The 15,113-nt window shown below is 34.0% G+C and overlaps 1 protein-coding gene across 1 annotated transcript in view; it reads right to left on the reverse strand.

Moving 5' to 3' along the window:
• The window catches only part of LOC143256946 (mitochondrial inner membrane protein OXA1L-like), a 46,603-nt gene extending 32,620 nt beyond the window's left edge, over positions 1-13,983 (reverse strand). Inside the window, exons 1-2 of the mRNA XM_076514858.1 lie at positions 13,825-13,983; positions 8,958-9,167 (exon numbers count right to left, since the gene is read on the reverse strand). Of these exons, the coding sequence (XP_076370973.1) occupies positions 8,958-9,167; positions 13,825-13,938 (324 nt within the window). The 5' untranslated portion in view covers positions 13,939-13,983. The remainder of the gene's footprint in view (positions 1-8,957; positions 9,168-13,824) is intronic.
• Positions 13,984-15,113: the final 1,130 nt, after the last annotated feature.

The raw sequence follows: 15,113 nt of genomic DNA on the forward strand, positions 1-15,113 counted from the left end.
ATGAACATGATTTGAGATGACATTAAAAAATATTAAAGTGCCATCTCCAATGAAGAACAGGCAAGTTGGATGAGTTGATCAACCTACCTAGTCAAAGTTGAAGGAAACAAATCAAAAGAAGTAAAAAAACCCAAGGCAGAAAAAGATTGTTGTGCTGCCTCTACATGAAGATGTGATAGTGATATAATTTTATCAGCATGTACAGAACAAAGGAGACATTTAGAGTCTGAACAATTAAAGCAAGAATAAATCAAAAGAAGAATGTGTGAAGAAACATCTTATCACAATCTCAAGCAATACAAGTCTTGGGAAGGATGGAGCACTCAGGAAATAGCATCAACAACTCCCTGTGAAAAACAATGAGGGAAGTGTCTCATGCAAAAAAATTAGTGCAATGTCTCCCATCAGTAAGAAAATGAAGATATGTTCTAAGAGAAAGATGATGGTCAAAGGTTCAAACAGAGGGTCTGTGAAAACCATAAGAGAACTGAATAAATGTTTCAATTGTAAAGATGATCCAGATGGAAACAATTGATTAGAAAGGCCTGAAAGAGGCCAATGAATAGAAAAGGAGAATGACTAGGGAAAAAAACAAATGACTGTTGGCAAAGTCACTCTGTATTCACTGGTTATAAACATGGATTAACTGCTCTTGAAAAGTTTGGAGCCCAATAAAAGAGAAAAAAAGAAGAAGAAGAGTACGATGAATTGAATGAAAGGTGTGACAGAGAGATTTATAACTATAAATTACATGGATGGATGGCTAACAAGAGTAAAAAGGAAAAACAGACTATTATATCAGAAAAGTCCCATTTGCAAAGAAGCAGACAAAAGCTACACTTAATGGTGATGAAGATGTGACATACTATGACAGAGATGGATGTCTACTACTGGCATAAAAGAAACCTTCAAGTTGGAACAGGTACAATTTCTTTGGTTGCTAAGAGATGAAGGAGTAGAAATTACAACTGAATTTATCAATGGAAAGAACTTGACAAGGAGTACTGCAAGTTACAGACAACATCCTAGAAAGAACTAAAAATGGAGGACAGGCATATAGAGAAATGGACTAATTTTACCTCAAAATATCCACCAAGAGTCACAAAATATTTATATGAGTGCTACTAAGTAGCTCTATACTGATTGATGAAAAGAAATAAGAGTGGATTTGTTTAAATAGACCATAAGATGTCCTGATGGAAATAAAAGAAGAGAGAATATTCCACGCTGAACTGCCAGTATCTGTAAGATGTTGATATGCAAAGACCTCCTTCTGGAGACCAAACACCTGCAACACTGAAGATGTCCAGAACTGCACCACACCTAAATAAAGGTGGCATTTGTAAACAGAAACAAGTCTGGATAAGGTGGTGAAAGAGAAATGTCTGGTGTTGTATTAGATCAATCAAGCTACCATGACAAGAAAATGTGTAGAGAAAAATGAAAGAAGTCAACTGATTACTGGACATTTTCAACTGATATGCCAGAGACAACTTAAGTGAACACAAATAGGCATGACAAATTTTTAGAGGTGAATTGACCATTTTGGATTTTCTTTCTACCCCTATATTATTGGAGTTGTCTCACAACAACACAATGTAAATTTATAGCCTTCAAGCTATTTGCTTTACAGTGATATAAACAAATCAAACCCATATAACGTGCCCTTTCAGACCATCCTGTCTTTGAAAAAAAAATGTTCATAATTCATGAGATTTGCTATTGAATTATTTATAGCAAGCAGAAAGAGCAAATATTACTTTATTAGATTCATAATACTACATCACTTAAGAACCAGATGAGGAAAAAGTCTCGGTTTCATTGTTTGTTTTTGTGATGTTTAGTTTGACTAGCAAAATGAATCTTATCTACTTAATGCTTACTTGGAAAACAAGTTAAACTCTACTTGTCATAGGACATTTTATATTAAGTGAGTATGATAATGTTTTATGTTCTAAAATACATATTTGAAATAAAATAATTATAATTTAGAACCACAAAATTGTTATAAAAATGGCCTTACAATGCTTCATTCATTGACTGCAAAATGCAAGAATCCAGGCATAAATAATAAATTTGTCTCTGATAACAGGTATGTTGGTGAGGTTATCATCATAGATTTATAGGGTGTATTTGGAGAGACAGAATGCTATTTTGATCAGCAGCCTGTTGTTGAATCTTTTCATATATTGTATCATCAAAAAAAAAAAAAACAACTAACACTGGGGCATTGATGTTTATAGAGAAAGTTGGTGTAAGCTTTGTAGATTTTGATGATGGAATAGCTATTGCATCTTTTGTTTATACCACCAATTCAGAGGAGTTTCAACTTGGTGCTGGTTTTTTTGAGGATGTTGTTACAGTGAGTGATCTATGACAGGCATGATATCATGTGATACCTAAACATCTGCAGCAGTCTTAAGGGTGAATGGAGTGTATATTGTAAGTTCGAGTTTGTTGATTTTTTTAATTGTATTCCTAATTTTCTCTAAAATTCTATTGCATGTGTTTTGACTGTGTTGAGAAGAGATCTCCATTTGTTACACCACATAACTAATTGATTTAATGCATCTTGGGCCATGGATGCAGCAGTGAGCAGGTCACATAGTGTGCTCCAGACAGCAATATCACTGACAAACTGAGAGATAAGTGTACATTGGTGGGCTTAGGATGGAGCCTTGGAGGGCTCCTGCTTTTAGTGTGAATGTATTGGACATGCAATTGTTAACTTCAAATTGAGCTTGTTCTGTGGGTGATAAAGCTGGAGAACCAAGTAATTTAAATGGAATAGAAATTCTGTTTTATTAGATAGCTTATACTTTAGGGCACTATGCCAGACAGTGTGGAATGCTTGTTTTACATCCGTAAAAGCTGCAACTATGGAATGGTTATGATTAAACCCTTATAGTTTCAATTAATCGCACTAGGTGGTAGGTTGTCTCTCTGCCCTTTCTACTCACATTTTGGTTACCGTTGAGAATGTTCTTGATATGCAGGTAATATAGTAATCTGTTAGATATAACCTTTTCCATAAGTTTTCTCAAGGTGTTCAACAGACTTGGGACCCTCAAGTTGTTTGGTAGGCTAAGTATTGAGTCTTTCTTGGTGATGACTTTTTATTATTGCAGATTCCCATATTGATGTACAGTTGGTGTTGTTTAAAATTAAGCAAAACAAAGCTATACAATGGGATATCTGTGCTCTATCCACCACAGGTACTGAAACCCAGTTTTTAGCACTGTAAGTTTGCAGACATATCACTGTGCCAATATGGGAAGAATCAGACACAACAACACTGGTATCTGGTTGACCTAGCCCAAGTGGACCAGCCAATTGACTGGGGGAAGAGAGGCTACTCCAAGGCCACCTGTCTACAAGTATTCAAGACCAAACTTGTGTGTTAGGGTTGGACCCCTCAACTACCAGGATCTCTCCTCCCCTTCACAGGTTGCCATGCAAACATGTGGATGGATGTTTAGATTGCAGAGGAGGTAAACTGAAAGTACAGAACTTTCTCTGGGAGATCCCATCACCACAGATAAGAATCCACACTGAGAGGTGGAGAAAATGAACATTTGATAAACTTAGTTGATAATGCTAATTCCGTGGCCTGTGTAAGAAAAAAAGTATTAAAAACAGCAGTGATTGTGTTGGGAAGCACAAGAAATATGAAATGTAGAAAACACAATAAAGTATGTGAAACAGAAAATCAGAGTCTACAACATGTTATGTTTTATAATTTAACCTGGATTAGTCTCCAATTTATTATGTTACATATGTTACATATTACGATTTTAAAGACCAGCAATTTGAATTTAGAAGTTAATTAAGTGTTGATATGCATTAAATTTAAGATACTTGCCAACAAGCTTGATAAACATAATTTTCTTTCCTAACTCAAATATATTTTAATATACAAACAATAATACGGTTTATAATAACAGTTATTTCAATTAGTAATTAAAAATATTGATTTATATACAAGTTTTATAAACTTACAAACTATACTGAGTCTTCTATCTGGTCTAGAACTGAATATTTCACTGACCATCCAAGTCCATGATAAGCAAATTAATTTTGAATTGATATTATTACACCTCGCTCAAGCTAACTAGCTTGTTTAGCCTCATGCCATTCATAGGTTGCCTTTTTACTAATGAAGATATTTACTGTTTTTGTAGAAATACTAATGTCTGAAGCTGAACAGTTTGTAATGTTTGAAATTATAAACATTTCTGATCAAATTCTGTGGTTTTCTGAATAATAAGCATTAACCATAATTATAGCTTTTAAGGCTATGGTATATTAACTGTAGCTGACAAACAATATTAATTTATTACTATCTCTTGATGCATTGATTTGTAAACATTTAGGTGAGGTTCTAGAAAATTCAATTGGCAACAATACTGCCAATCACATGTAGAAATGTCAACAGCATTCTGGTGTATCTTCATAAAGCAAATATTTTTGTTTCTTACTCTCAAAAACAGGAGAGACTTGCACAAAACACATTTAACAATATGCATCAAACTGAAACAAATGCACGTATTTAAATAAATGTATAACTATAATTCTATTACAAACATGACAATGCACTACAGACTGAATGCACACACATTAAAAAAAAAACATGTATAGTCACTACTTAAAACTGAAAGTAAGCAGAGAAACATATTTAACTCATTTGGTGCCAATCAAGAAGGTGAGATGCGTGAAATGTAATACAGATGAAGCCATCTGCTCCAGGAGTGTGTCAAGCTCCTATTAGTGGAGAGTTGTATTTGCAATACCTGTTATATCAGCAGTTTGAAATAAGGGGGTACATTGACTAGTGAATCAAGCAAGATTGAATTTTTTATTGCATTAGAGAACAGATGAAGATTGGGAAAAGCTTTTGTGTAAGTGGATGCATGTTACTGTATAGGTAGCTTCTTTTTGCTCTTTTATTTACTAACTTTCTAGAAGCATTCTTTCATTTTAGAAAAATCATTAAAAATAGGTAAAGAAAATGTTGAATTTGCTGTTATCTCTTGTAAATTCTTTTTAATGTCTTTTTTGTCTGTATGTAAGTGCATGGTAACAATGAAAACTTTGCTGAAGTAGAGGGTGCCACTATTTAAAATTTGGTAAACACTGTCTGTATACCCTCTGGGAGCCAACCTGGTTTTTATTTGCAGCCACCCTTTTCATTCTATAACGAATATGTTTATCAAATTTTCCATATGATCATTATCTCCAAATAACTCAGCTTCCTACTTCAAAACAGATAATTCTTGTTGCATCCTTCCAAAAGATTTTTTTTGAAATCTGTTACCAAAATATTATTCCTCACCTCCATATGCAGTAAAACATCAGATCTAATAGAGCAATAATTATTTGCACCCAGATGCTTTCCAATTTCCACCCTATCAATTATTTCTATATTAAAAGTTAACAATAAAGTTAAAATAACATTACTTCTAATAGATTCCTTAACTAACTGGTGAAGATATCATCTCAAACAGTTTTCAAAAACCTTTCACTCATGGTTTGACTCTTAACATTTCTCAATCTATATGCTAAAATTTAAAAGCACCAATAATTATGACCTCTTTAACAGCTAAAATCTTAATCTCCTTATAAAGATTCTCATTAATTTCATCAATATCATCTGGTGGTCTGTAATAAATTCCAATTAAATGCCTTTTCCCTTGACATCTGCTAACAGAAACCCAAATGGATTCAATCTCTTTGCTGTTCTATTATCTTTGATATCCTCATCTTCAACAGGATGCAACTCACATTTTACATATAAACTCACTCCTCCCCTCTCTTTAATATTCTACCCACATTAAATACCTTATAACCCTTATTTCAAAGACATTTCTGTTACCAAAATAATCTACATCTAACCACAGTTGTTCCCACAATATCAAAATCTTCCATTCCTGTCAGTGTTCTAAAGTCATCAATTTTATTTCTTACATTTCTAGCATCACAACAGTAACAATTAAACCTATACTCATTTCCTGTGCTAAAATGTACCCTAAATTTTATTTTTAATGCATTTAATATATCCAGACCTTCACCCTTGTCTACAACTAGTTAACATCTCTTGCAAACAAGCCAGCCACTACCTTATTTAAATGTCAACCACACATTCCAAAAAACTTCTTTTTTCCATTTAACTGATCCCACAAGTTAACTAGCCAACCTACTCATCCTTACATATTAACTTAAGTCTGATGTTTTGCCTTAGCAACCTATTTACAGTTTTATCCCTACAATTCTTGTCAGTATTTCTGACACAATTAAGTTATGGTCCTTTTATTTAAGTACTTTTATCAACCCCTTGCACTTATCAATTAGTTCCTCTGACCTACCTCCAGAAGTGCAAAAACTCTATCACTACTAGCTCCTTTTATTATCTCTTTTACTCTGTCATTTATAACCTCTTCCAGTGCCTCTGGGCAGCTATACAACTTCTTTCTTTTCTCCCTATTTACTTCATAGACTATCCTACCGACACAACTTATCAAGGCATTACCTATAAGCTCTAAGTTTATCATTCACACATCCTTCTCTGTCCCTTTTGTTTTACTGTCCTCCAGTGATTCCTCATCTGCACAAACCAAGGACTGAAATCTGTTGCTCAACAGATCATGCTCATTACAATTAAATCCACTATTTTGTTAGCTTTGTTTGTTTGTTTTTAAATTTCGTGCAAAGCTACTCGAGAGCTATCTGCACTAGCCATCCTTAAATTAGTAGTGTAAGACTAGAGGGAAGGCAGCTAGTCATCACCACCCACTGCCAATTCTTGAGCTACTCTTTTACCAATGAATAGTGGGATTGACCGTCACATTATAATGCCCACACGGCTGAAAAGATGAGCATGGTTTGTGTGATGGGGATGCGAACCTGCGACCCTCAGATTATGAGTCGCATGCTTTAACCCACCTGACTATGCCAGGCCCCTTTGTTAGCTAATGTAATAAATACTCAACACTAAATACTAGCAGCAATGGACAACACTGTTAAGCTCCATATTTGAGAATAAAATATATTACAGTATTTCATCACTAATTTATCTTCAAACTAAAGTAATTAAGTTTATTTTTAATTATACAGAAGTGACAAGTAAGTAGTCTTTCATTAGTTGAAATTTATGTAATAATACAATGTAATTAGTCTGATTTATAACAAAACTATAAGAAAAATATAAATTAATAAAACTGAAATCAAAGCATTTGTTTAATAAAACAATGTATTTGACCTTTTCTTTATTATTCACTAACAAGTTGAATTATAGTAAAGCTTACTGTTACACATCTTAAGTCCAATTTAATGTTGTAGTCCAGGTTAAACCTACTATTTTTATTTACCTATTTTCTTAAATATAGATATTTGTTTGTTATTTAACCTGAATTAATATAAGTGATAATATTAAATAATTCTTTAAAATATCCAAGAGATTGGCTTTCTAATATCTTCTCTCTGCCATAGCAGATACTTCCGAATCATTTGAAAAGTTTATTTATAAAGATGTGTTGCATTTGAATCTCAATGTGCTTGACTTTTAATATAAAGGACTTGTTTTGTTTTTATCTGATGATATGCTAAGATGTTAAAAATAAATGTGAGATACTAGAAAAATAAAAGTGTAGAAATCCTAATAATGTATTAGATTTAAAATGTGAAAAATGCTGAAAAATAAATGTTCTTACTCTATTACATCTGAACTGTGCGACTGAATCATTGTTAAAAAATTAATTTTCTTGTTTGTTTATCTTACATGTTACTTTGATTTGACATTGACTGTCCTTATTATGATGCAACAGTGATAAAGGAAATTTTGCTTTACTGCAGCCATTGTAACATCATTAGTCTTTATGTAATTGTTATTGTAATATCATTATTAAAGAGTTTCAAGCTAGTTTCTTTTTTGTTCAAGGATTTTTGGTGCAACTTTATTTCCATCTTAAAAGGTTGTTATCTTTAATATATACAAGTGTTTACAGGAACAAGAGAAAGTTATAGTATTCTTTGACCAATGTACATTTGTAAATTTGAATGATTTTACAGTTCACATCTTACCAATTTGAGGATAAGCCTAAAAGGGAGGGGAGTGTGGTAAGAAATTATAACATATTTTATACTACCACTCTTTTTTTTAATGTAAAATTTTAAAAAATTGTGTCACATATGTGCAGTGTTTGTATACCACATGGTCAAGAGTCATTAAGTTAATTTGTTCTAGTTAATTTTACTTTTGTTAGTTCCTTGAAAATGACACCTAGTCTGTCCATGAGAGGTGAAGCTGTAAAGCTGGATCTTGTACATGAAAGTTTACAACAGTGACATCCAATGATATGTCACTAAGATTAAAGCCTTTATGTCTGAATGGGAATCATCAGTCATTTGGGAAGCACTAGCTGATCTTGGAAGTTTGAGATCACAAATTCAAAGTAAGGTAAGTGAGATTTAGCCATTTTGGAACATCATCTTGATTGAGTCAGTCAGTTCAGAAGAAAGTCTTGAAGGAGATAAGCCAGCCTGATAAATTCACTATTTCATTAAATTTCATTTCTGCCATCCATAAGCTAAAGTCAACATGCTGTTAATTTGTGTTAAATCATGACCATTTTCACTGTGTATCACATATGCACCCAGGATATGTAATTCTTAACAAAAGCTGTTAATTTTAGCAAAACTCTGCATTATTTCTCAATTTATCTTGTCAAACCTCCTATTATATATAACTACCCATCTTTCAAGAAATCTTTTTACTTGAAAAGACCAAAACAGTACAGAAATATAAGAACAAATATAATTTATAACCAACTGTTCTTTTCATGCTTACTTCAAGAATGGTCATATGCTGAAAAAATAGTTTTGTGATATATCAATGCACAACATTAATAAAACGAATAAAATACAATTTTCAGATTTAAAATTATCAGCCTGTGAAAGTGTACCTGAGCAAGACTAGATGATGTCTCTTGATGGTAAACTGTTGCTGTTGATAAACAAGCATGTTGAGCTTCTAGTGTACTGTTCACTAAAGGGTGACGCTTCAACTTGATATGTAATATAGAGTTCGAGAATGGACTCTTTTGTGAATTTATATAAAAACCTGGAAAATAGTTTCCACGTTGAGACACAGGAATGTATCGAAGAGTTTGGCCCTGAAATAAAAAAAAAATAAAGATATTATTCAGTAAGTCAGGAATGCAGTTTATTCAGAATTTTAAAATATAATATATTCCTATACCGAATATATATTTCTAAAATATATAACTCACAGTTACAGCTATTTGGAACTTGACTGCTCTCTACTGCACAAGTGTTTGCTTGCCACTAGCCTTGATGTCCCACCATATTTCATGTGTATACTATGAGGTTCAGTTGCATTTAAGCATGCCAATTAGCATGTGAAAACCCTCCACTGACAGAAGTGTAACTCACCCTCCTATTGCAGCTGAGTCCAATCTTCACTTCAAGATTAAGCAGAAAAAATGACACAAGGAGTAGGAAGAGCAGAGTGGAAGTATTTATCAGAAATATACTTTCAGTATACCAAAATATTAGCTTCCAATATGATTACTTACCTCCACTAACAATTACAGCTAAAATCCCACACTTAACAGGTGAAAGGATCTGTGTAAAATTCCTAGACAAGCATCCTTCAAATGCATCTGAAGAAAACCCATGCCACCTCAATGTAAATACACTTGTAGGAGACTGCATCACATCTAAACCAGGCATATTCTTCACCTAAGCAGAGCCAAGTAGTGTTTTGTTGCGACCTCGTGGCAGAACAAGTGATTCACCAGAAACATAAAAAAAAGATGAATGTATGTATAGTGGCTAGAGTACAACAGACCCTTATCAGAAGGCTAACTCCAGTCCAAACCAGCAGCGCTAGGAGAAAGAGGGTTTTCAACCATTCATCACAAGTGAAAAAACTAGAAAGGAAGAGGAGCCTAAACCAATACAACCTAGAACAATAAACCCCAGAAATCTACATCTGGATCACAACATGAAGATGGAAATGCAAAATTAAGGTTCAAAATCTAATTGGCATTGGGAATGTAACATCTGTCTGTGGTAAAAGACAGTTCTCAGCCAACTCATATGTGAGGACTTATGTTGGCTGGCTCAGCTCCAACAAGAATCAGTTTTCAGGAACCACCATCCAGGCACAGTAAGAGGAAGGGATCCCAACCAGAGGGGGAAACTGCACAACAGACAGAAAAGTCCAATCCAGACCAGCAGCATCTGGAATAAAACCTTAAACCTGTGTCATGCTTTTCACACAGGCAGAATGCCAATGCTCTATTCTTGACTGAGTGGACATTAGCACATTCAGGAGGATTTCTTATGATCTACAATCCCAGTGGCTAAGACATGCATACTACACTGAAAGAAGGTGGGATGAAATGTGTTCATGAGTCCAGAGAAAGTGCAATGGGAGACCATGAAACCAGATTTTGAAAAGCAGATCATTCTAGTTTCCTGTAATCTAATGAATGATGGAAATGTGTATAGCACTCTTCTGCTTTATTCATATTTGTCCATAAGTGTACAGCCAGATCAAACATACTTATGATGCATTACAGTGATCTTGTGAAACACCCCATCTCAAAAGTAAGTGTGATAAACCTTACAGATCTCATAATGCAGATTTCTGATATCACTACACATGGATAGACACCACTGAGCACATAACAGGATACAAAAATATTAAGTAGGCCCTTGTCAAAAATTTAGCAAAAACTTATTAATTCAAAGTTGTACCAATGTATGGAGAACAGCTGGAAGGAGAAAATATCTTATTAAATGGTATAAAAAGTGTAATACCAAGATGTGGAGAGTGGTTCACAAGTCAGTCTGGATGGTCTTCTTCAAAAAACTACAGAGATGAGCAGAAAAGGGCATTGGAAAGTGATACATCAGATGAAATAAAACAATTGCCAAGACTTAGAAAAAAGGAAGGAATACAAAATAAGGATACTTGGAGGAATCCAATCAATAAGAGTGATAGAAAAATACCATGAGAAGTGGGTGGATTCCACTGAATAAACAAATGAGAGCAAGAGTCAAGGAAGCATGCTATGATGACACATAACACCCAAGGTTGATTGGAAGTTATTGGCACAAAGCAACTAGGCTATCTGCACCAAACAACTGGTAAGAAATTAAAAATAAAAGTAAAATTATTAAAATATCTAAAAAGATGTAATGTTAAAACAAAGTCAAATTTTTGAATTAAAAACTTGTGAGTTAAAAAGGCCAATGGCCCTTAAAAATTTAAAAACACAACTGAAATGGACAATGTCACCATTGCCAATGGCATTGTCCAATGTCAAGGAGAGAACCCATAGTAAATATATGTCTAAAAATGGTGCCATTGCTCATGGCTGTAATGATGGCATGGGAGTAAAATGTGGGTTATTGTTACTTGAGTATCAAACAGACCATACATTACTGCATCAGTCCAAAGAGCAACAGAAGGTTTGATCTGAAAAAGCTTGTTTTTATGTTGCTCAATCCAAGTTCACTTCCAACTGGCATGAAGTCAAGCCTTGAATAAAGGACTGAAGTTTACGTATGGAACAGGCACGACTGTGATAGCACCAAAGGAGACAGACTTAGATCCAGGGCAAGAGAAATGTCATACAGTTTGGCAGTGAATACAGAAACAGTAGAGGAAATCCTATGTGCAATTACTGAACCACATCAAAACATGGCATAGTCCACAGAGCCACCTGATTTCAAACCACCTGCATAAATAGGAAGAGAGAAATGATGTGAAAGATGTTTGGTATATAGAAAATGGTACTTCCAATCAGAAGTATTTGCCTTCTTCAGATGATTCAAAAAAGGTTACATTTGAGAATAGTAATAAGCCATGATGGGATGGGTTGACAAATGGATACAGGAAGGTCAACCAAGAATAGACCCAATTCATTCAACTGTGTCCAAATACAAAGGCAAAAAGGAAAAATGACAAACCATCTATTCTGAAAAAGCATAGCCTACTGAGAAAAGAAAACAACCCTAAGTGGGATGTTGTGGAAAGGATCAACGTTTTGGAGCACACAGTAAAGACAGTCGCAAACAGCAGATGGTAAATGGGGTCCAACATTTTCAAGGTTAAGGTTCTGGCACAGCCATTGACCAGAGACCCATGGTCCAGCTTTAATCAAATGAGGGTAAAATAGATCTTCACTATAGAACATCAATCCATGGGTAGCTGCTTGATGTATGGAATAAAAGTCAGTGTATGGTCAAAAATAAGCCCCAAGAATTTTACCTCAGGGACCACAGAAGCACAACTTCCCTTTCAAAGAAAGTCTCAAAGATTCCAAGATGATAAAGCTGTCTTCCATTCAACAAGGCCAGAACAATCACATCAGCAATTAACTATACCTATGCCAATGAGTTATTGTTTAGAAGAAACCAGAGATTACTGTAACTCACAAGTGTATATTAGTAATAATTTGTCCTTGTCATTATATTTTTCAAAGGCAAATCAAAGAGGAACTAGCACAATTAAAAGGTATCTTACACATTTGTCAAGTGAGAAGAAATCTGTATCCAGTTTAAAACTAAATTTATTGGCCACAAGAAAATGTTTCTGTTCTCTTGAAAAGAAGAGTTATAGAAGATTCAACTGATGTTAAGGGAATTGATACATCTGATGGCATAATCTTTTCTCATTCTTGGAAACAGGGGCCAAAAATAAACTGTAGCAAGGTAGAAGCCATCTTCAGCTGAGTCTGTTTTATTTTACTAACAGAATGGTTAACCTGAAGGTACCCTATTCCAAAGATTAACCACTCTGTTAGTTTTAAAGTTGGATTTATATAATGGGACAATCTAGATAGATCAACACGTCCCTTGTTGTTCTTAAACTATATATAATGTTAGTTTAAAACTACCTGCTATGCTAGCAAGCAAAATTAAAAAATCATAAGTGCCCTTAACAAATATAACTGGTTAGTCTGTGAATTTCCAGGATGCATTATGTTTTAGATTTCATAGTTTTATATTCTACTGAATTTATTTGCTATCTATAGTTGTGTAAAAAATAAATACAATTCCTCGTATGAAAATGAAAAGTTATAATAAATGAAAACTGAAATAATACTTGAACATACTATTTTAAGTTGCTATTGTAAGCTTTGGATATTCCAATAAAAGATATGTCAACAAAATTTACAATAAGCAACCCAAGAGACTCATCAATCAATGGATTATTGTACTCGTTTTTCATAAGTGTTGTGCTTGCAGCTAACTTTTTTAAAACATAATTTTGACTGTTATTTACAATTTGTCTAAATTATAAAACACTCATAATCATGCCCCTTGATCACATGACAAGACACTAAAAGTAAAACCTACCTGTTCCCCCCCCCCATTGGTTGGTAATTTCATACATGCTAGGAATAATTGTATTATCCAAACTTCAACATGATATAATATGCTGGAAAAAGTAAAATTACATTGTTCAGAACTTAACATTATTAAGATATGGTCAACAAGGGAATATTTGTTTATACAATATTACAAGTTGAAAACATTTGGCTCCTACCAAATAGTTGTAATTTATGTTAACTAGTTTTAACGTTGGTATGAACTAATTAAGACTGAGATTAGTAAATATTAGCAGCGTACTAATCATAAAACGTGTAAAATTATGCCACACAACTCGCAAATATAACCGTAAAAACACAGCAAAAAACATTTTACTTTGAGAAAGTTCACTTCCAATGCTTTACTGTTCTTTGTATTTCCAATATTTTCATTAACTAATTAAGGAGTATTATCATTACTCACGTGAAAACATCTTGAACCTGACTTTTTAAAAAATTCTAAAAAAATTACTTTTAGAACATCTCTACGACCAATTAATCTATTTTCTCGCAAAAGTGAAATACCGGTTACTGCCATTTTATAAAATTTATTTCGCCTACGACATCTGCTGAGCCAAACACCATAACACTGTATTAAAAACATATATTGAAGAATTTTAACTTATATTTTGTGAGATAAATACGATAGAAATATTTTACAAACTTTTATAAACTAAGAAAATGAAGTTTAAGTTATGCACAAACTATCTGCATGAAAACATCTTTAGATTTATTGTACTATGATATATTAAGTATTAAATGATCAAATACTTTCTATTTTGAAGATGCACGATATTTCACCAATATTACACTGCTGGCTAAAATCTTAAGGCCAATGAACATAAAGAAAAAATATGCATTTTGCGTTGTTAGACTTAACCACTTATTGAAGTAGAGCTTCAAAGATGAAAATTAGAAAAGGGAAAATAAAATTAAAATTTTTAGCATTTAATAGGGAAAATGTGAACACTATGAAATTAGCCTAAATACTAGCTGTTCAATGTTTAAAACCATACCAAAGAGAAGTCCTAAACAGAGTAGAAAATGCCCAACAAGAGATCTCAGTAGTAAGTTGCATGGCCGTCATTGCGAATGACTGCAAACATTCGCTTTGGCATGGTCGATATAAGCGTTTGCAGAATGTTGGCTGGAATGTTATTCCAAGTGGTGAAGATGGCTTCACTAAAACCATGCACTGTTTGGAATTGACTCCATTTCTATAGACTTCCCTTGCCATCCACCCACAAACATTTTCAATGGGGTTCAGTTCGGGCGAACACGCTGGATGGTCCAAAAGAATAACATTATTCGCCATGAAACAGTCCTTTGTCCTGCAGGCATTGTGAATAGTAGCGTTATCTTGCTGAAAGATCCAGCCATTTCCACACAAGCGAGGGCCTTCAGTCAATAAGAATGCTCTCTCCAACATGCCAATGTAGCCAGCTGCTGTTTGACCCCCATGTATAACCTGAAGCTCCATTGTTCCATGGAAGGAGAAAGCACCCCAGATCAAGATGGAAACCTCCTCCATTGTGTCGTGTAGAACGTGTCTCCGGTAGGATATCCTTATCGTTCCAGTAATGTTGGAAGCCATCTGAACCATCCAGGTTAATTTTTTCTCATCAGAGAACAAAACCTTTGTCCACTTTCCTACGTTCCATGTTTGATGCTTCTCAGCAAAGTTTAATCGAGCTGTTTCATAGTCTGGAAGGA

This window comes from Tachypleus tridentatus, chromosome 7, assembly GCF_004210375.1.
Source record: "Tachypleus tridentatus isolate NWPU-2018 chromosome 7, ASM421037v1, whole genome shotgun sequence".
NCBI classification, from domain to species: domain Eukaryota; kingdom Metazoa; phylum Arthropoda; class Merostomata; order Xiphosura; family Limulidae; genus Tachypleus; species Tachypleus tridentatus.